A 21,081-nucleotide genomic window follows, 5' to 3' on the forward strand; every position below is an offset into this window, starting at 1 on the left:
CAATCTTAAAACGAGGAGTGAGCAGTTACACTTTTGATCGTTTTATTTATTCATTTTAATTTAGAAAGAAATCTGGTTACACAAGATTAGTTTAAGAAAAAAAAACTTGAAACATTTGGAGATACTTTGTTACTTGTCCTCTACAGAGTGAATGAGGATTAACTCCAGCCCCCTGACACAACATATACGTCAACAGGGACACCTAGCGGTTTTGGCTCAATTGTACAGTGAGAATTATGTAGCGTCCACCCAAAATTGCTACTTTCCCGACAAATCTTGAGAGGTAGGAAACATTAATTCAGCTGAATTTAGCGGTGGTCGAAACGAATCAACAATTTCAATGCAACTCTTCGTGCAACTTTCAAGTGCGTGGCGAATGCTTCAATTTGAGGCATGGTTCTCCCTGTTGGAAGTGTTTATACGTTTTTTTTTTTTTTCATAAACAGCTCATACGGAAATAACGTGTCGGTGAGTGAAATTTTCTCACGATTTTACTGATCTCAGGAACAGATTGGTCAGGTAATGCACCAAGCACACAGCAGATGACATAATGTTGTCTCTGGATTCGAAGTCCTACATCCTCCAGCATTTTTGTTTGTATCCACTGTAGTGAACATTTGGTTTTTGTCCATACTTTAGGACTATATAAGCTACTATACTAAGTCCAGGTGAAGTCAGAAGTGGATATTCTGGCCTTTCCAATGATGTCTCATGTATTCTGGAGGGCTGCAATTAACTTTGCTCTCTTGCTGAACCAAAAAGGACAAGTCAGTGGACACAAATGAATGGGCTTGGCCTCAGTACATGACGGTCTACTTACTGGCCTTTTCTGGTTAACACGTCATTATTTGCATTTAACATTAGTGCCCAAATATTTATGTATTAAACATTTTTAAAAAAAATAATGTTTCTGTCCTAACAGTTGCACTCAGTTAGTGTGATTTTCATTTTACCACCATGTGCACTAGGGTAGCAATAAAAGTAATAATAAATAATTATATTTTCTCGAAATCAACATATTTGAAGCAATTACCACATCTTTTGTCTATTTTTTCCCTATGTGATTTGCCGGACCGTTTGCAGAAAGCACCGCCACTAGAAATGGCCTATCAAAATTCCAGTGGGTGGGCCATTTTTGATTGACCAAATGTTCAACCAACCACAATCTCGCATTTACGTAATAATCAGCCAACCAGATAGCCAAAACCCGTACACATAATTCACGCCGCAATCACGGTAGGTTGAGACGAGTGAGCACCGTAGATATTTGACAGCTTCACAGGTGAGAGAAACGGCTTAACGTTGTCAGACTTTACATTTTTTATTTCATCCCTGGAACATCATTCACTGTGAGTCTGGGGTTGCCACAGTCAAAAAACAACCAGTCCAAGACGAATTATTCCGGCAGCATGAGCAAAAAGAAAAAGGATTGGAAGACTGAAAAAGGTAAGGCTGGATTTGTGGAAGAATAGGAATATTATGCTCTACATGGCTGACAGACAGCGTAGATTCTTGTTACGCTTGAACATGGACCAACGCTGTTATTGCTTCCCCGTGTGGCTCAAAACTACTTTCAATTTAGTGCACACACTAATCCCATACACCAAGTGGACACATGTAGTGAGAATGCGCCTGCTACAGTTATTGCGTGTTTCGCATTGCAAACAACAGTGTCCACACTCGGAGTGACTCCCCAGGCTACTTCGGGATTAGCTTGCATCCAGGGTACCGTTTTTTGTTTTTGTTTTTTGTTTTGGTATTCACCTGTCGGAGTAACATCCTTGCAAGCCTGCCTGCAACGTGTGATGCTCACGAACAATCCACATGTGCTAAAGATTCATGAGCCAAACAACACAGTGACTGCGAGATAACAATTGTTTTATTAATGCATGAATATGTATTATCCGGGAGCCCAAATACACATTGCACACCTTGACATTAAATGCATCTTCACTAGTACTTAAATTGAAATGCAGGTGCAGGGCGCGTGCAAGTGATCATCAAATCACTGCTGGTTCAATCCATGTGACTGTAGTACACTATCAATGAATTGGTTAATATTATGAAAACTTTATTACCACATAAATAATTTTGTAGCTGTATATAGACTTGTCCAGAGCAGCATGGTGGGTGGGTTGAGGATTTCCACGACTGAATTAACAGTTTTGAGTTTGTGGGTTTGATATTGGACTGTGGCCTTTATATGGTGAGTTTGCATGTCTCCTTGCGCTTGCATCTATTTTCTCTGGGTAGTTCGGCTCCCTCCCAGCTTCCGGAAACGTATAGCCTACCTTAGGTTAATTGAACTTCATACATGTGTGTGGGAATAGTTTTCTACACGTTTCCTTTAGTTAAGTGGCAAAACAACTAGTCCCATCTCTTTGACTACAATCCGATCAAGTATGTTAGAAAATGGATGGATAGATTTGATTTGTAGGATAAGTGCAGTTCATATTAGTAAAAATGAAGGTTTTATTTTCAAAACACAGATAATCATTCTGCTTTCATGGACGTTGACAGAGATCAGAGAATACAGTGCAAGCTAAAATGCGAATGATTTGGACAATAAAAGATATTAATATCAAATATTATTATATCAAGGCACCTATAATTTTAAATTGTGGTTTATGTATACAGCACTTTGTTACAGCTTTAGTCTAGAGTAAAGCAAATTTGGTTCTACATTAGGAGTGCAACTATTAATGAATTATTATAATAATCATTAGTCCAGCCTTAGTCATGCTTTAGCGATTTTAGGGCTTGATTATTGCAACAAGGAGAAAAATGACAATGAACCACATGAAAGGCAAACATAAACCAAAAATATGGAAATTGTGACTGGTTATCGGCTGGATACCAGTTTTTTTCCTGTGCTCTTTTGAAGTGTCCTTGAACTGCTTAAGGGAAATATTATAATTTGCAAAGGCATATCTCCCTCCCTTAGTGCATGTAATGCTGATTTATACTACTACTTTGATGTATATGTACTGTTTCAAAGTATGTGCAAGCATGGGGATGAAAATAAACTAAAACTTGTCACATGAACAATAAAGACTATTTAAAGTACAGTGCTTTCATTTGAACTATTAATAAGCATGCAGCAAAGTACTAGTATTTAGAATGTCTCAAAATTCTGACGTTCTGGGTTATTCTGTGTGGTCTTTTAATGCTCTTTCTCTCTTTGAATGGGTTTTCCCCAGGTTTTCTGCCTTTTCCTACATTCCCGAACCACACATTTAACCACACGCACACACGCACACACACACATATATATATATATATATATATATATATATATATATATATATATATATATATATATATATATATGAGAGAGAGAGAGACAGAGAGAGAGAGAGAGAGAGAGAGAGAAAGAATGTGTGACCAATCCATAATGTAGCTAGCAGCTGGCTCCAGCATATACATCAAATAAAGAGGCCAAGTGGTGTTAAAAATGGAAGAATAGGTGGTAAAACAGGCAGAATCTTGTCCGGTAGGTAACGCAACACACAGTAAATAGCCCTTACAAGTTCTGGGAAATTTCTAGAGTCTGATACCAGTCGTGTAACCTTGGTCAGTAGCATAACATGCTTCCATGTTAAGGAATCCTTTATTTAGCCATTTTTAGCAGTAAAAAACTTCTAAAAAAATTCTATCACGAACATAATAACTTGGTTATTTTTCATCAACAGTATACCTTTTAAAACAAGGCTACACATTTGCTCAGTTAACAGCCAATCCAGGCTCAGCTAGCGAATGTCACATGACCATGCACAGAAAACAATGAGCCTTGAGTAGTTGTAACCTGATTAAGTTCAGACAAAATGTTAACCTTTTGCTGCTGAAAATGTCTAAGTATCCATCCATCCATCCATCCATCCATCCATCCATCCATCCATCCATCCATCCATCCATCCATCCATCCATCCATCCATCCATCCATCCATCCATCCGTCCATCCATCCAGACTGCTTATCTTCATAAGGGTCACAGGCGTGCTGGAGCCTATCCTAGCTGTCTTCAGGCATTAGGCAGGGTTCACCCTGAACTGGTTGCTAGCCTATTGGAGAGCACACAGAGACGAACAACCATTTACACTCACGATCACTCCTAAGGACAATCTTGGAGTGCTTACATAACCTACCATGCATGTTCTTTGATTGTGGGAGAAAACCAGAGTACTCAAAGACAACCCATGCATGCACAGGAAGACTGTGCAAACTCCACAGGAAAGACGTAGCCGGAAGAGAACTTGGTACCTCAGAAGCGGACATATTAAGCAGTCTGCCACCGTGCTGGCCATTAAATTATCCCTTTAATTTTAATTTGTCCTTTTTTTTTTTTTTTTTTTAAACAGAGCGACTTCTCCGCATGGACCGCGAGGAGAGACGCAAAGAGGGCTATCGTCGTCAAGATTATATAAGTCTAGACAAGATTCCAACCTGGAGAGAAGAAAATTATTGTAAGAGAAAATTCCATTGTTGGTCAAATTCCTGCACCACACTTGACCACAAGCTTTTTTTACTTTCTCAAATAATGGAACCCCCTCAACCAACACAAAGACGCCTTGTCTACACACAACCAGGGTTATTGCAACCTTGATTATTCTCACCTCTTCGTGTGTTTTAAAAAAAAAAAAAAAAACTGTCAATATAGGTCTGTTTACTAAAAAAAAAAAAAAAAAGCATGCCAAGCCGTTGGGCAGCAGTAGTTTCACCAATTTCTGTTCAATAAGAAAGAAATTCCATGTATAACGTCACTGGCCTTGGGAAACGGAGTAGAGCAATGACACAAATCTCCAGTTTACGATTACTACACGCAAACCCAGATCCGGAAAATTAGGCAAATCTCCACTTTGGTCGGAGTTTTTGAGACCTTCGGTTTTCATGAAAAACGGGTAAAAAAAAAACAAAAAACAAAAAAAAAACAGGCATGAGACCTGGCTAAGTGTTGACTGCCAAAATCATGCTTCAAAAGCTGATTTCTCTTTCTATGTACTCGTGTTAATATCTTCTCCCTCAAATAGCTGGTATCAATGTTTACAAAGTATAGTCATAATATAATTTAATAGATTGAAATATCTTGTAGGCTTTTTCGTGTGGTAGAATTTCTCATGCAAACGCTTGTGGTTTGTCAACATTCAATAATAGAGAAAGCAATAGGTAGATCTGATGATATCGATAGTGCGTTGTTTAGTGTTGAGTGTTCTTCATAATCTGTCGAGAAATGTGCAGGTTGCAACTTTATCCAGTCCAGTCCAGTCTTAGAAGCCGTATTAAATAATTTGAATGGCAAAAAAAATGTGTGACAGTATTGACCAACAATGCTTCATTGTAAATGTCACACAAAACTGAACGTATGTTTTTATATTTAAGAACACACACAATGTATTTAGTAATTGGTAAAATTGTTACATGCACTAGAACTCATCGTAGTATATTGTGGTTGAATGATGATGTATTTTTCATTTAGCTGATAGAAAAGAAGAGGGGAAGCTTTTGCCAGGCGGAGGCAGTCTAAGTGGGAAAGTTTCTCTCTACAAAGGAGACATTACTGTCCTGGAGTTGGATGCCATTGTCAATGCTGGTAAGTACTATTTTTTTTTACCCTTATACGTTTTTTGGTGCTCTTCCATGCTTAATTTATCAACATTTTGTGGTTCTGCTCTTCTTTTAATGTACATAGAAGTACAGTATTAGATGACAAAGCACAATTTTTATAACCTCTTTTCAACACATTACACGCGATATATTTCTCTGACACAACAATGCCAACGTAATGCTTTTATTGCCTTTGCCTGAGCATAACAAGAGTAAGCCAATGTTTCAGTTTGAAGGGGCCCTATCATGAAAAGCAAACTTTTTGGAGCTTTTAACCAGAGGTGGGCAACTTAGATTTTTTTGCTGGTCCGGCAGTCATCATTCGTCCGAGCCCCACCCCCTTTCCATCATCGTTGGTCCGGAATTATTTTTTTTCCAGCCAGTTGAAATTGTAATCGGTATATTCTTTCCCAATCTTCCGCCACTACTAAAGGGCGAAATCTGACTTTTTTTTCTTTTTTTTTTTTTCTGGTTCGACATTCGTCCATGTTACCATCTTGATTTCTCACTCTAATCACCACCAAAGTGTTGTCAGAGAAATCTCTAAAAGAAGACTAGGAGAAGCCTAGCTGCTAAGCAGCAAAAAGAGCAACTCAGACCAGCCAAGACTGACTTTTCTATACCATGGCATAGGGAAAAGCTTCGGCGAACGAACTTGTGCGTTCCCGGCACTAATTCAACTGCTCAAGCGCCCTTGCCTGGTTTTTATTCATGCAGCAAAGCATTGCACATTTCAAGACATAACAAAAAGAGCCAGTCGGGCGCCACCAACAACTGGGCCGAGGTCCCAGCTCACACTTTCCTGCGTCAACAGCTTTATCTAAGGACTGGGGCGAGATGAACTCGGACTGCATACATAGATAGCAATGCACACTATTCTAGACAAGAAATAAGCACATAATTATAACAACCTAAAAAATGATTTCCTTCACAAGTGTTGAGTATTTTCCTTCATTGATTCCTTTCTAAGCATTCCTTGCTTATTCTGCGCACTCTTGCTGGCCCCGCCCGAGCAGGCAAGCATGACTTGAGAGAGAATTTAGGACTACAAAAGAAGTTTATATCTCCCCTGCGCTGCCCCTGTACCACCTGTGCAAGAATGAATACATGTTATCCTTATCCACATGTTTGAGTTTTGTTTTGGTACCGGAGCTGAGGCGGATAGGAATGTGTGTTTGTGAGAGCTGTGTATTGACGCTATTTTGCATATTGTCAGTAAACCGTCTGTTTTTGGCCCGTTTATTTACTCTGCTAGGATAGTCTCTGGCATTCGCGAGTCTCGCGGGATGAACGGTCAAGATGACTGATGGATGGTTGGATGTTTCGTTGCCGGCCGGCAATGAGTGACATCGTGTGTGTGTGTGTGTGTGTGTGTGTGTGTGGGGGGGGGGGGGGGGGGGGGCAGCCACACGGTGAGAGGTGCAGCCTCAGCAAACAAGACATTTTACGTTCTGGTTTGAATTAGCCGTATCATAAAACTCATATACAATGAGACATTAAATAGGCAATGTGCCACAGTTCACTCTGGAAAGTTTAAAATATCATGACTTTAATCAGGAGTCCAGTGAAACAAATCACAATATGTGAATTTATAACTATGCAGGCATTCATACACCACTCAAAAAAAATCAGCAGAATAATGGGATTTCAGGGGAAATTTTAAGAAAACTTATAATTAACAATAGCCTTTATCTGTGAATTGACTGACCTCTAGACTGCACAAAGCCTTTGAGTACATTTTTCAGCTTGCTGTACTTTAAAAGGGAAACTGAATAGATTTGATTAATGATTGATTATGTTCAACAGTTTGGAAAATGTCCAATTAAGTGAACCAACAGGTGCATCCTGAAATTTCAATCGAGAGCCCAATGTCACATACTTTTTGTGAATAGTGAATCTAATCCACTGTAGTTTTTGTTGGTACGGGAAACAAAACATTTTTGTCTGTCTGTAGTAGACACTTTTACTGTAGTCTAAAAGAAAGACCTTAGCAGTTGGATGTTAGGTAATGGCAGATGAGAAGAAATGCTTTTTTTGAACAATACATAATGTTATGCAATGTTCTGAAGTTTGTCTATTCACAACCTACATGTTGCGTCAGACTTGCTACTCCTGTGCCTTTTTTATTTTTTTGTTGTTGCTATGTAACAGCAATTGATTTCTATTTTTTCACATTTTACATCCCAGGGCAAGCTCGATGCACTTCACAGGCCACATAACAACTAATTTAATTGAAGTGAGCCGGATTGGTAAAATTATAGTAACATTTTAAAAGAAAAGTGCTTTATTTTTGTTTTAATTCAATATAATACACAACATAGTCAAACCAGGAATCTGTTGGAAAAACAGAGATGATTCTGTAGAGAAGAATTCTTGATTCTTGGCCTGGAAAGTTGATTTTCAGGCTTTAAAAAAAAAAGAACGTAAAATAATAAACATCAATATTCTATTATTTGTAAGTGCAAACCTTTTTACAGAACAATCATTTTGTGATATGAAAGCACTCATTTAAAAAAAAACTGTAAACTATTCACTCTACCTGTATATTGTAATTGTTTTGCACCCTCAATAATAAGAAGTGGTAATTTAGCCACGCACATGGCTGATTGATTAAGTACACGCAGCCAAGATGTGACATCATTTTTAGTTGAGTCCTTCATGATTGAAAAACTTCTGTAGATATGACATGTACGATGGGTACTGGGCCATATTTACCTTGGTAAACGCTACCACATGATGTCTCATGCTTGCGTCAGTCGATGTTCATAAATATATATATGTCACATCACAGACATTCAGATCAGAAGTCCCATTTGTTTTTGTAACGTGAACAAGTACATACTGTAAAAGGTCAGATTTGATGTGACCATCAGCTTGTATCCTGTCCTGACTTATAAAATCTATGTGAAGGAAATCAAATAAGATGTAAAATGTTATACCTTTATTGACAAACTATCCTTTCACATTCAAGCTGATGGCAGGTGGCACAACTTCCACTATTTAAAGTGTCTTTGATTAACACAGTATAAAATTCAAATATTGTTGACTTTTTTACTTTTATTTCACCTTCTAGCATGAGCTTAAAGGTTTTTGTCTTAGTCCTTGGGATTTTCGGAGTCCGCTCATAATGACGTCTACCAAGATTAAGGTCCAATATGCATCTGAAAGAATACCGTCCAAAGTATGGTGCTGTCACCAGTGTTTCTTTTTGCGTCAAATGTCCCTTTTAAAAGAGTCAAAACGTTCAATCTTTGTTATATTAGATCACAAGGGCATTTTCTCACTGCCCTGGGCTTTCTTGGTGTTCACTGCGGGGCAGGCCGTAGGAAGGTAGCTCAAGATTACACATTGTGAAATGGTTGCTTAGTGACCTACCAGGGAGTAGCCCAGAGGGTTTTCTCGCTGGATGCCCACCTCGGCTCCTTTTCTGGAATATGGATTTAGATTAGCAAAGTGATCTCCATCCATCACTGTGCCTTCTAAACCACGTCATGGTAACTTCTCATGTTCCAAATTTTGAGATATTGGGACTCCAGATTCATCATTGCGTTCTTCATTTGTTGTACAATTACCTCAAATTCTATAGCTGTGAGCATCCTGAAAGCGCTCTAAAATCACTCCGCCATCTCCTCTAACTGTGACACTGCTCCCAAATTGAACATTTGTCAATGTGAAGCATAGTGGTGCCACGATGGCAAACAACTCACCTCATGTGGTACCACCTGATACGGCAAGGCCTTCTGTTGCCACACAATTGGAGCACATGCACAATCAATGGGTTTGTTGGTGTTAAGTGCAGTGTTAAACAGTCTCAACACATATGTTTAGGAGATTTCAAATGTTTTGTTCACAGAAAGGTGAGGGTTTCACCTAACATAGGAAGAAGACATGTCACTGCCAATGCAATAAAAGTATTTCTTTGCAATAGATAGCATATTGGTGAAAGAGAATTGTAAGTTAAATTGAATTGAGAAGTCTCAACTTCTACAAATATTCACTTGGTCACAACCAGTGCTTCTGTAGAAATTCTTGGAGTACTTTCTATATTGCTGCCTTTTGGACTACCTTTTGCACGTCCTGTTCACTCTAGTGCCACATTTTCTCCCAACTGATAACTACGGCCTTCACTGTGTTCTCTGAAATATTTTCAAGCTGCAAATTGTTTTGTACCCTTCGTCTGACTGATACTCTTGTACAATGTGATCTTTTCACACCGTGTCTTGAGCTCACTACAAAAAATGTAAAAAAAAGAAAAAAGTTTGGAAAACCACACAAGACGAGCTGGACTTTTAACGGCACATTACATGTGGCAGGTGTGCTCTGATTTTCACGTTCGAATGTGACAGACTATAGACATTCACATTCACTGCCTCAATAGACAGGCAGGAATCATAATAGTGTTAATATCACTTTCAGTAACTTTAGCATCACAATAGAATTTTGTTCACATTCCATTTCCTACTGTAGGCTTAATTGAACCCCTTCAACAGGCTGCTTTTAGCCTGCTTGGCCATATGTTTGACATCTGTGCTGTAATCGTTTCTTAACGCCCTTTTCACTGTTTGCCAGCATTTACCCACTTGAAAACATGTATTATCTCAAGTAGCGTGTATGTTGCGTTAAATGAGTGGTCTATAATGTATTCTGAATTGATAAGAATAGTAGACTGCTTGGTTGGCTGACTCTGTTAATTTATTTATGTATTTTTTCATTTAAATGACCAGCCTGAGGACTTGATGACCTGGCATTCTGAAACACAGTCATCTGTGTTGTGTATGCAAAGATGCGTTTTCCTTAATATGGCGTTCATTTGTGAGATTTACCGCTGCTGTTTATATGTTTTAAATACTGGCAATGTTATTATTGTCATTGTGCAGGTTTTAGTATTGTTGCACCTTGGAGAAAATGAGGCATGTATCGGTTATAGATGAAGTGGCTCTATTAAAACAAGTGTCTCTCATTGATTTCCCCAGCCTTGTTATGATCTGAAATTTTCAGTTTATTTGAAACTCTTAACACATTTTATGAAGTGATGTTTATGTTTAGTAGGCCACAGTGTATTGAAGTTCTTGCTCAAATCAACAGTGTCATATGAAATACAAAGATTAATAATTTTATTAGCCCTGGTGATCCCACTGTTATATTGTTTGCCGACCAGCTTTTAGTGGGTGTCAGTTTGCTTTATGTCCTCTGTTAAAGTCTAATTATTGGAGTCGTTGAGTTTTTAATACTCCCTTAATTCTGTTTGGCTGGTGGCTCTTTGAAAGCCACTTATGTGGCGAAAGTCCTAAGACTATATCGGGCTGCAGTCATATTCTTAAGTGACTCCACTGTTTAAATTAGGTTTTATTGAATATTTTGTTCTGTTTTTTTTTTCCTCTTTTGTTTGGAATGCAATGCACATGGATTCCAGTTTTAGTAAAACTGTAAATGGCCCACAACTGAGCTTGTTATTGTCATTTGATTGCTTTTAGGCAGCAAAAATTGTGAAATAGTGATTTACCCATCAGCCTCACAGTCAGAAGGTCAAGATTCAAATCTCTTTTGGGGCATCTATCTCTCTGAAACAGAGAGATTGTAAAAAGATTGTACGCTAAATTATAAATCACAGTTTGAAATATGATCATTTTATTTCATTATCACGAAGTGAATATGAACAAATTACAAAAACATTAAAAATGAAAAAATAAATAAAATGCTTGACTCACCTAAACGGCTACCCCTCACTTATTTCAATACAAAATCCATTATTCTTTGTTTCTTCAGAAAGACATCAATGACTTGCTTGTAGAGTTTGTCTGCATGTTTAATTTCTAATAATAAAATCTTTTCCTTTGACATGGAGGCTAATGCTGAAAGTCACTTTTGTCCAATCTATGTTTTGCTCTTCTTCGGTCATTGTGGGTTAAGAAAAAGAGTAGATTTGTTTTTTGTTTTTTTTCTTAAATGTCCATGGGTCGCTGTAAGCTATGTCTTTAGTACAAATAAACCAAGCAACACTTTTAGCTTGGTTGAGCAACATGTTTTGTCGTCGTTTTTTTTTTTTTTCTTTTTAAATAACTTTATCTAACTACTTCCACCATTAAACACGGTTGATGAACATAGCACCACATCCCTGCAGTAAGCATCCAATCACGTCACGTTCAATGTGAGGCTTCTAGATAGCCACCTTATGACGCCATTGGCTATTGCAACTTTCTATTAACTATATGTGCTCATTCGTATTTATCTTTGCACACTGAACATATGTCTTTGCACAGAAGCCTACAACTGTGATTGTGAATGCCCTCAAATGGGTCTGATTGCAGTCACATTTCATACAGCCTGGTAACACAAGTTAGTTGAATTTATATATATATATATATATATATATATATATATATATATATATACAGTCGAACCTCTACATAGTGAACTTCAAGGGTCCGAGGAGAGAAGTTCACTATGAAGAGAGATTCACTTTATAGAGGTTTTCCTAAAATGTTCAGAATTCATTGATGAAATATGTGAATAACTTTTTAATAAATATGTAAATAATTTTATATACGTTTTTTTTAAAATAAATATGTAAATAAATGTACATTAAACAACTTAAGTTGTTTAAACACTAAAATCTAATGCGGTAAAACTAATGTAAAAACATTTTACATTGAACAAATATCTTTATTATTATTCAACAATAGTTAATGAATATATGATCATAATAAAACATGATCAGTGCATGTCATCAGTGCGGAGAAAGTAACTGTCAATACGAGGTTGCACGGTATATTGCACGGTAAGCTTTCCGCCTTCCACAAGTCGCATTATCTCTTCTCTCTTCTTCAGAATGCCACATATCGCAGCAGGCGAAGCATCGTACTCCTTTGCAATGGCATTCTGCTTCACTCCACTCGCACACTTCCGAATTATGTCGCACTTCTCCTCCAACGACAAAGGCTTTCGCTTCCGACTTATAGATCTAGCATCCATACTTTTCACGGCAGATTCCGACATCTTAGAATTTTCGGAGGGATGACCAGCAGAGAAACGCGTGCGCAGTGGACGGCGGACGAAGTGAAAATGCAAGAGAAAGTCGCGGCGCGCGAGAGCGGCTAGGCAGGGAGGAAATCCCGACAGTGCGCCCAATTTTACAACTTCACAATTTTCGATAAGTTCAGATATTCACAATATAGAGGTAGATGCTGTCAAGGGACTGACTAATAGCATCACTATGAAGAGATTATTCACTATGTGGAGTTTCCCTATGAGGAGGTTTTACATACACGTCAAATATAGCTGTTTTGCAAGGGACCGTAAAGATTCGTTCACTATGAAGAGAGATTCACTTTGTAGAGGTTCACTATATAGAGGTTCGACTGTATATATATATATATATATATATATATATATATATATATATATATATATATATAGTAAAAATACATTTAAAATCAAATGGACTTTTATTATACTTATTATAGTTTATTATCGTTATGATAATGATGTTAGGTTATGTTAGGCCTTGCTGGCCCTGACAGTCCACCCTGACAGCCTGAAGACACTATCTCACCATGTGATGATAGAGCCTGGGTGCCTTAACACTTTTGACTCAAGAGACACCGTTTTAATTATTTATTTTTTAATTGGGGAGGGCAACCATGTCACACCATGCCATCCGAGACATTGATTCAATGGCTCGGTCTTCACAGATTCATCAATAAACTCAACCTCATGAGTCATAAATACGCAAACACACTTGTGATTTTTACACTGTCACACAATGAATAAAGGTCAATGCCTCTGTCTTCACACAACTTGCTGCTCTGTTGAACAGTGAAATGACCCTGGTGGAGTGCTGCATTGGGTTCTGTTCTAGGTCCAGTTAATCGTGTCAGTGCTATGAGATCACGATACAGATACAGCATACACACAGGGCTCCCCCTTCAATCTGCTAGGAAATGTAATCATGGTAACACACCAGCTGGTGTGTTTTCCCCTTAAGAATTCAGCCGTATCTCAAGAATGACCAGACCAAGATAAAACATGCCATAGAGACTTGATGTATTTTTCATTTCAAATGCACAGGTTGTGCTGAGCTCCTGCATCTTGAACGTCAAAACAAAGCAACAGCAGACTCACTTTGATGTATTTTTATTGTAATTTATTTGGAATATGTTTTTACTTCCAGTTTTAATCCTTTTTTTTTTTTTTGGTGAGGCGGAGGGTGTCTGTCCACTTGGTTGTGCCCAGCAGGAATGTGGCTCACGTACTGTATGTGACAGACACCCTGTTAATCACACATTATGATTGGTTGTAGTGTAACCCTAACCCCCAAGTACAGACAGGATGGGGCCCACGGCTGATGTTTTGTAACCCTCTGCCCCAATAAACGTTTTGACTGTCAACTAAAATTTTGTCATTGTTGTTCAAGAAGAGATTTTAATACAGCTTTTGTTGCAGCTTGTTGAGAGTCAAGTTGTGGTCATTCGGTTAATATTTGAAAATAGTTTTTTTTTTGTTCTTGTCGTTTTTACGTTCTGATCACCTTCACTCACTGTTTACAGGCTTGCACTAATAACTGTCTTATGAGGAAAGAAAAGATGAAGGGAAATCAATTTGATAGGATATTTGTGTGATGTGGATGGGTTCTGGCTGTTTTCCATTATGATGATACCTGTATTGCAGTATCTGATAGAGGCTACTCGGTTGAATATAATGTGTGGATTTCCAATGTACTTTTACAACAGACACCCCCCCCCCCCCCCCCCCCCCCCCCCCAGACACACACACACACACACCTACACACACACACACACAAACACACACACACACACACACACTTTTTTCTGAAGTACAGTATACATCCCATAAATTATGTACAGCCGGAACAGGATGAATTATAGCTGTACTTGCTTAATATGTCTGTAGGGGTCACTGTGCCTCCACGGACCACTGAAATTTCCAGTGAAAGGCCTAGTTTAAGGCTGAGATGGTTCTTGGCTCCAGCTGTAGCGATACTCTTCTGCTTCCCCTCGGAGGTTCGTTACTGGTGTTTTGGGGGATATATAAAAAATTCAAGACATCTTGTAGATTTTCACCACCTATATATGTTCAACAGTTAAAAGGTTCAATATTGATCCGCTGCGTTGTTAATTAAATCAAGCCGTGAAACACTGCTTACCTCTTTAACACACACGCCAGACATAACATTTGCTCGCACATCGTTTTTCCCAGTTTCTCCCAGATGAATTTGGGGTGGAATTAGTGAAGTAGGGGTAAGAAAAAAAGGTTTCATAAAGATTTGCTCCTTCCCTTGTAAATGCTCTCTTTAAGGTTGTCAGCATACTCATTTGCTCACTTTTATGTCAGTTTTTTGTTGGGCTGTGAAATTTGCAAGTTCTTAAATGACTAGTCGGAAACTCAAAACCACATCCTAAACTTCAAAATTGTTACTTTCAAAACCATGCAATTTAAAACGTCTCAAATTATCCTGAGTTAATTGTACTTGATATTTGTTTTGAAATTAGTATGAATCAAGGAAGACATTTGAACTCACAAAGTTCATTGATTACTCTAACGGTCTTGTACGTAGACATCTACAAGCTATTCTAAATGACTTTTTTTCTCAGTATATTAATGATCAAAACATTCATCTTAATGTTCCTGTGCCATTGTACATTATTTTGTCTGAGTCACTGCTTTAATGATGCAAAATGTCTATGATGAAGTGAGCTTTTAATTGAACCTTCTCCATTAATTAAAAGCTCCCCCACCAAATGCAATGAAAGCTAATAATCACCAGCTGCTCTCCAGGTCATATTGGCTGCACAGTTGTCCTGTTGGATGCTCAGCAATGACTGGGCATCCTGATAAAATGGATTTTCCTCTGTTGACACAAGTGATTGTGTGGTTACTGTAGGGCTTAGGCAATGCGGAGTCATTATAGATAAAGTGCTTCCTTCTGTGGAATGAGAAACGCGTCAATGTTCTCCTGGCTATGATGAACAGTACCATGTATGAGAGGGGTCCAAGAGTTATGACTATAAGGCCTGATAGACTTAATTACGAATGATCTTTATGCTAAGTCAATATATTTGTTATCATATGACTGAACGCTGTCATTTACTCATCCAGCGTCAAAGATCTTCATAACTGTATTAAGATTATATTTTAAGCAGAGAATGCATGATTTGAGTTCATGTAATTTAAATGTTGCTGATGTTACTCATCAACTATATCTGTATATAGAATATACAGATGTTGGGCATGGCATACTCAGTTGGCTCATGATTTGATTTTCTTTTTTGATTGAGGTACTATGAAAAAGCTTCCTTCACTGCAGTGGACCCCACATTCTCATGCCTCAACACCTGCGGATTCAACCATTTTTTCTTGAATGTTAAAGGTTTATCAGAGTTTTTGGAATCCTAGTTTAACGTTCCAAGATTAAAAATAAAAATCCCACTGCGTTTCAATCCCTGTCAATTGTATGCAAACCTTCGCAATAGACTTGCCAACCCAGTTCCGATCCTTTGCAAATACGAGATTAATCTGTTCCGTGGTTGGAATCTTAACGCGAATTTGCCATGTGGCGGGCAATCGAAACCTATGTTAAATACCAAATGCGTGTAAAAACATAAAAATTGTATATACATATTAAGAATTTGTATATAAATAGTATAGTGAGTGCTACGTATATATAAAATACATGCATACAATTAAATAACATCATAAGTAAAGTAAGGATTTATTTACCTTTTGAGTGACTTGACTTGTCGAGCTTCTTAAGGCCATATTCCATAGTGAGGGTAGCCTAGCCTAGCTCAGCCTTCTTCATATTTCTTGATTATCTCCAGCTTCGTTTCCATATAGATCATCTCCTTCTCTAACATCACGAGCAATCTTGGCTGGCTAACCAATTCAAGTGTGAATTTAAGCACTCAAATGCACTATAAATACATTTTTGTAAGCACTCACAGGCGCGCAAAGCTTAAAAGTTCCACCATTTTGAAAACCGTGACGCTGACCAATAGCAGACCAGCATCTTAGTGCTTCCGTGACGCCGACCAATAGCAGACCAGCATTCTAGTGACTTAAGCTGTGCCGTGTGTATAGACGAATGAGCGTGGAGTGACTCTCGCAGTCACGCATGCACACTGACCGCCATGTTTGAAAAGGTGCTTTGTCGTAACGCGAAAAAAATGCTGCTAAGAGAGGACAAAAAAACATAGTATTCCGTATCTTAAGCTGGAAACAAACAAACAAACAAACAAACAAAAAAACGTAAGGTGGGGATGTCAGTCCACTGGGTCCACTGTAGTCTTATTTTACTGTATAGTTTAATATAACCATCCATCACTAAATGGCAGACATGACTTAGTTACTCTTGCACATTAGCCTGCCCAGTAGGCCTAATGATGTTATTCATTTATTTTTTTCAGATTTGGAACGATATACCGGACTGATGTAGTACATGAATAATATTAAAATTAGGAGTGATTTGATTTTGAGAAAAATCACAAAATAAATTCTTGCTTTTAATGTTGGTTTGCTGTTAAGCAGGTTCAGCCTTTTCTTGAAAGGTAATTTTTATGGACGAGAGCAATTCGCATGGCAAGAGGGGGCGCTGCGGGGGTAATATGTGGTAATTTTTTTTATTGATCAAAACTTGTTCATTTTCGTTGTTAAAGAAGACCTGGTCATTTCTACATGCGTTAAGACTCCATGGCCATGTGTGGTCACATACACCCTCCCAAATCAAACAAACAAAACAAAAAACAACACTGATGGAGAAGTTGCTGCCCATAATAATTTGTTCATCATCCTTGATTTAGTGTAGTATAGTTTATAAAATTTCTGACAATCAATCCAATTTTCTTTTGAAAGGATGCTGTTTGCATAACACATTACAGCCAGGAATTTTCAATAAGTATAGAGGAGTTTGAAGAATGCAGTCATTAATGCAGCAAGGTTCAAAGGTTTGCTTAGTAGCTATAGACAAGCTGATGATTTGTCGTGATGTACATTCAAAGAGCAGCAAGACTTGACTTAAGGTTGTGCAACCTCCAACAACCTGCATTTGTTTAACCTCATTCATCTGTGGCACTATAATGGGATGATGGCTTCTGCCATTAGCATGATGAAACGGATAAATAAGTGACTTAAGAGAAACCCACTCAACTCAGGGGTTGCAATTTGGTTGGCCTTTGATGCCTCAGCTGGCCATGGAAACAATTTAATCTCTCTAATAGAATTTCACTCCCCATCCATGTGCAAACAAAGCAGATTAAGGTTTCCAATAAGTTGAAGACTACACAGCCTTTGTGCTGGATCAGAATTCCCAATACTGTGGGTGACGTTGGAGGAGGAAAAAAAAACTGCATTAGAGGTGTATGTTTTACATTACTAAGGTAACCTTTCAGAATTATTCTGAGTCCAAAATATGATCACAAAATGTTCTTTATTTCTTTAGTATTTTTGTTAAGAAAACCATGCTTCTTTTACTGTGTTACATCAAGCTGTGGTCTGCTGTGTCAGTTTGATATTTGTGAAGACTTGGAACTTGAAAATAACTCAAGAAGCAATAAATACTGATATTATTTGGATACATCAACATCTAGGACTTGAGAGTGTTAAGTACTGACCCTTTCCAATGTACAAACATGTGCTTTCTTAAAGACCGTATTTGGCAAGCCCATAAGATTGTTGTCTGTGTTTTTCATTTAAGAGAAATGACCATTGTTTAGTATAGCTTACAGGAATATGAAAAAACAAACAAACTCTATTTCATGCTGGAAGCAGCCTTGTTCCCATTTTTTAATGTAATGTAAATACCAAGTCAAATATATTGTAATGTATATACCAATATGTATATATTTGTCTCCGTGAACAGATGAAACTATTTGTTTGCTAAATTTATCTAAATTTGTTATCTTATAAGGCTTATTTTTAACGTTAGTTATGATGTAGGGCAAGATCCAATGTTATAATACATATTTTATAACTTTATTGATCTGATTATAAATAAATACATACATCTGGTTACTCACTATTTGAATACTGAGCCTGAAGTAAGTAGTATAAAATGTATTTAGGTCAGTGCTACAGTATGTTGTGAACGATTGTGGAGCTAATTATATCTCAAGTGGCTAAATTCTCATGTAAACGGTTAGAAGCTGCCATTTTTTGATATGAGCCCAGGAGATGCCATCCATCATTGTTTTCCTGCCTAAAGCAGATGTCTTTGTAAGAGTATGATTTCGGGAAGTTGACTAAGGACTGTTGTGATTGCCATCTGTTTTTTTGTCCTAGGCCAAAGACAATACAGTGACTGTTTTATTTATAGGGATGCTCTGAAAGCTTCCAGGTGAGGAAGAGAAGATGAAGAGCCAGAGATTGGAGGAAGTTATGACAGGCAGGGGACTTGGATGAGTGTGTTGTGTATCACCAGATGTAATTTCCCATGTTCCCCAGATAATCAGGCAGCACATGTCTACTCACTTCATTTACCCTGTAGCTGGGCAGTTTGTTGATTAAAAATATACCAGACTGCAGTGGATACGTAATTGTAGTTTGTTCCTTGTTTTTTAGAAGACACGTCAGACCTATATTGCTTTAGCCAAGAATGTATTCAAATTCTACGGCTCATTTCATTACATGATTATAGATGCCTACTTCTTTTTAATGCTCGGTCCTTCTAAACAACAACAACAAACAGCATACAACAACATCTTTCCAATCTTAAGCATGTTTAAGATTAGAAGTAGACTCTTTGTCATTGCACTGTGTACAACTGAATTGACTGTATTAAAAACAATTTACCGCAAAAGAAAATGCCACCATTTCATCCCCGCATTCATGATTGCAGTGTAGTGAGCCCCCTGACGAGACAGCCGCAATAGGCCAGCCAGTTGAAAATGAACACTTGATAGCAAAACTCCCTGGGTATTGCCAAATGAGCAAACCTGCAGTTTATATCTACCTCTCAGCGTAACCTGCATGTTTTATAGATGAGAAGAGTCTCACTGAGAGAGAATGAAAGCACTTCTCAGGATGACACACTAATAGCCTCTAAGTAAAATTAGACAGATGTTTATGAGTGTTTATCATTGCACATTTCCTCGACTTTCTTTTCACGGCCCCAAAGGCATGCACAGCAAAGTGGGAGACAACCTTCAAGCTTTTAGGTTACTAGCCAACAAGTAGTGCTTCAGTATTTTGACAAAAAATTATATATTTTTGTTACATTGTCATTAATATGAACACCACTACATATTTGTTTACAAGGCTCAAAATAATAGTTTTTGCATCACTGTCTGCAAAGTAAATTTTGGACTCTGTGCCTGCTGAGAGGTCCTAAATTGTTTTGAATGACAGTTCACTTTTGTTCAAGTGTGCCAGGTTTCAATAGACTTCCAGGAGAATACGAATGGCTAAACGTTAAACGGCCTTTTTGTGTAGGGGGAAGGAGATCGTTCATCGGCAACCCAAATCATAAAACTTCATACTGTTGCATGCATCATCCTAATTTCAAAGTGGAAGGAAAACGGGATTAAAAAAAACAACAACAAAAACAAAACAAAACACTTTGTTGGTTACCTCGATTTGGGGTAACCTCAAATCTGTGTTCTTTGGCCACAAATGTAAGAAAACCTACTACTTTTTAGTCCCTGTTAGTCATAAGACTTTTTTTGACATTAGAGGGGTGTTTGCTCATTAAAAAAAAAAAAAGAGCATTCACTTGACAAATTGTTCCTCATTAAATTTTATGGTGAAAATAGCAGCTAGGAAGATTCCCTTATAAGCTTAAAAGTTCTTAAATATGCTATGAATTATATTCATAGTTTGTTTCTTTTCACTACAGAAACACGTTTTTGAAATAATTGTGTTCTTTGCTTACATTTTTAATTTTCAGGTATTAGCTTTCTAAACATAAAAATAAATTGATTGTTACCTTGAAAGTAAAATGTGTAATATAAATACTGTAACATTTTTGTCTGCCTAGGAAAATCAGACAAAACACATGCACCACTTTTTTTTGGCAAGTTCATGAAATTACTCTTTACTTATTTTGCAACTAAAATATAACATTTAAATGTAAGCTCTGCAATGTCTGAACATTTATTATTTTAATTTTTTTTTATGTTGAATCTAAGTAATAAACTGAGCAAACAAACATTCATAATACTATTACTATTTGATGAACTCATTAGCTCCCTGATATTAGCCTGTAAGTAAATAAATTGATAATTCAAAAGATGTTCGTCAAAGAAGTCACCTTTGCATAACTGTAATGCAAATATATAAACTTTTTTCATCTTAATTTGTAATATTAGCGACATAAAATATAATGCTTTGTTTTTTGTTTTATTTTCTTTCAAACCAAGAATCAAATGCAATTTTATTGATATCCCCACCTAGCATTGGTGATAAGCCAAATCAGTCAAGTTCCTTTAGTGTTTTTGGACATGGCATGTAATACATGTGCTGTTAGATCAAT

At 37.5% G+C, this 21,081-nt stretch overlaps 1 protein-coding gene across 4 annotated transcripts in view; it reads left to right on the top strand.

Annotated features, from left to right (window-relative positions):
* Positions 1-1,241: 1,241 nt before the first annotated feature.
* The window catches only part of macrod2 (mono-ADP ribosylhydrolase 2), a 398,210-nt gene continuing 378,370 nt past the window's right edge, over positions 1,242-21,081 (top strand). For all 4 annotated transcript variants that reach the window (XM_088421192.1, XM_088421193.1, XM_088421194.1 and 1 more), the window contains exons 1-3: positions 1,242-1,446; positions 4,358-4,462; positions 5,473-5,586. In XM_088421192.1, the coding sequence (XP_088277318.1) occupies positions 1,410-1,446; positions 4,358-4,462; positions 5,473-5,586 (256 nt within the window). In that variant the 5' untranslated portion in view covers positions 1,242-1,409. The remainder of the gene's footprint in view (positions 1,447-4,357; positions 4,463-5,472; positions 5,587-21,081) is intronic.

This window comes from Hippichthys cyanospilos, chromosome 8 (genome assembly GCF_059441005.1).
Source record: "Hippichthys cyanospilos isolate Australia breed blue-spotted pipefish chromosome 8, RoL_Hcya_1.0, whole genome shotgun sequence".
NCBI classification, from domain to species: domain Eukaryota; kingdom Metazoa; phylum Chordata; class Actinopteri; order Syngnathiformes; family Syngnathidae; genus Hippichthys; species Hippichthys cyanospilos.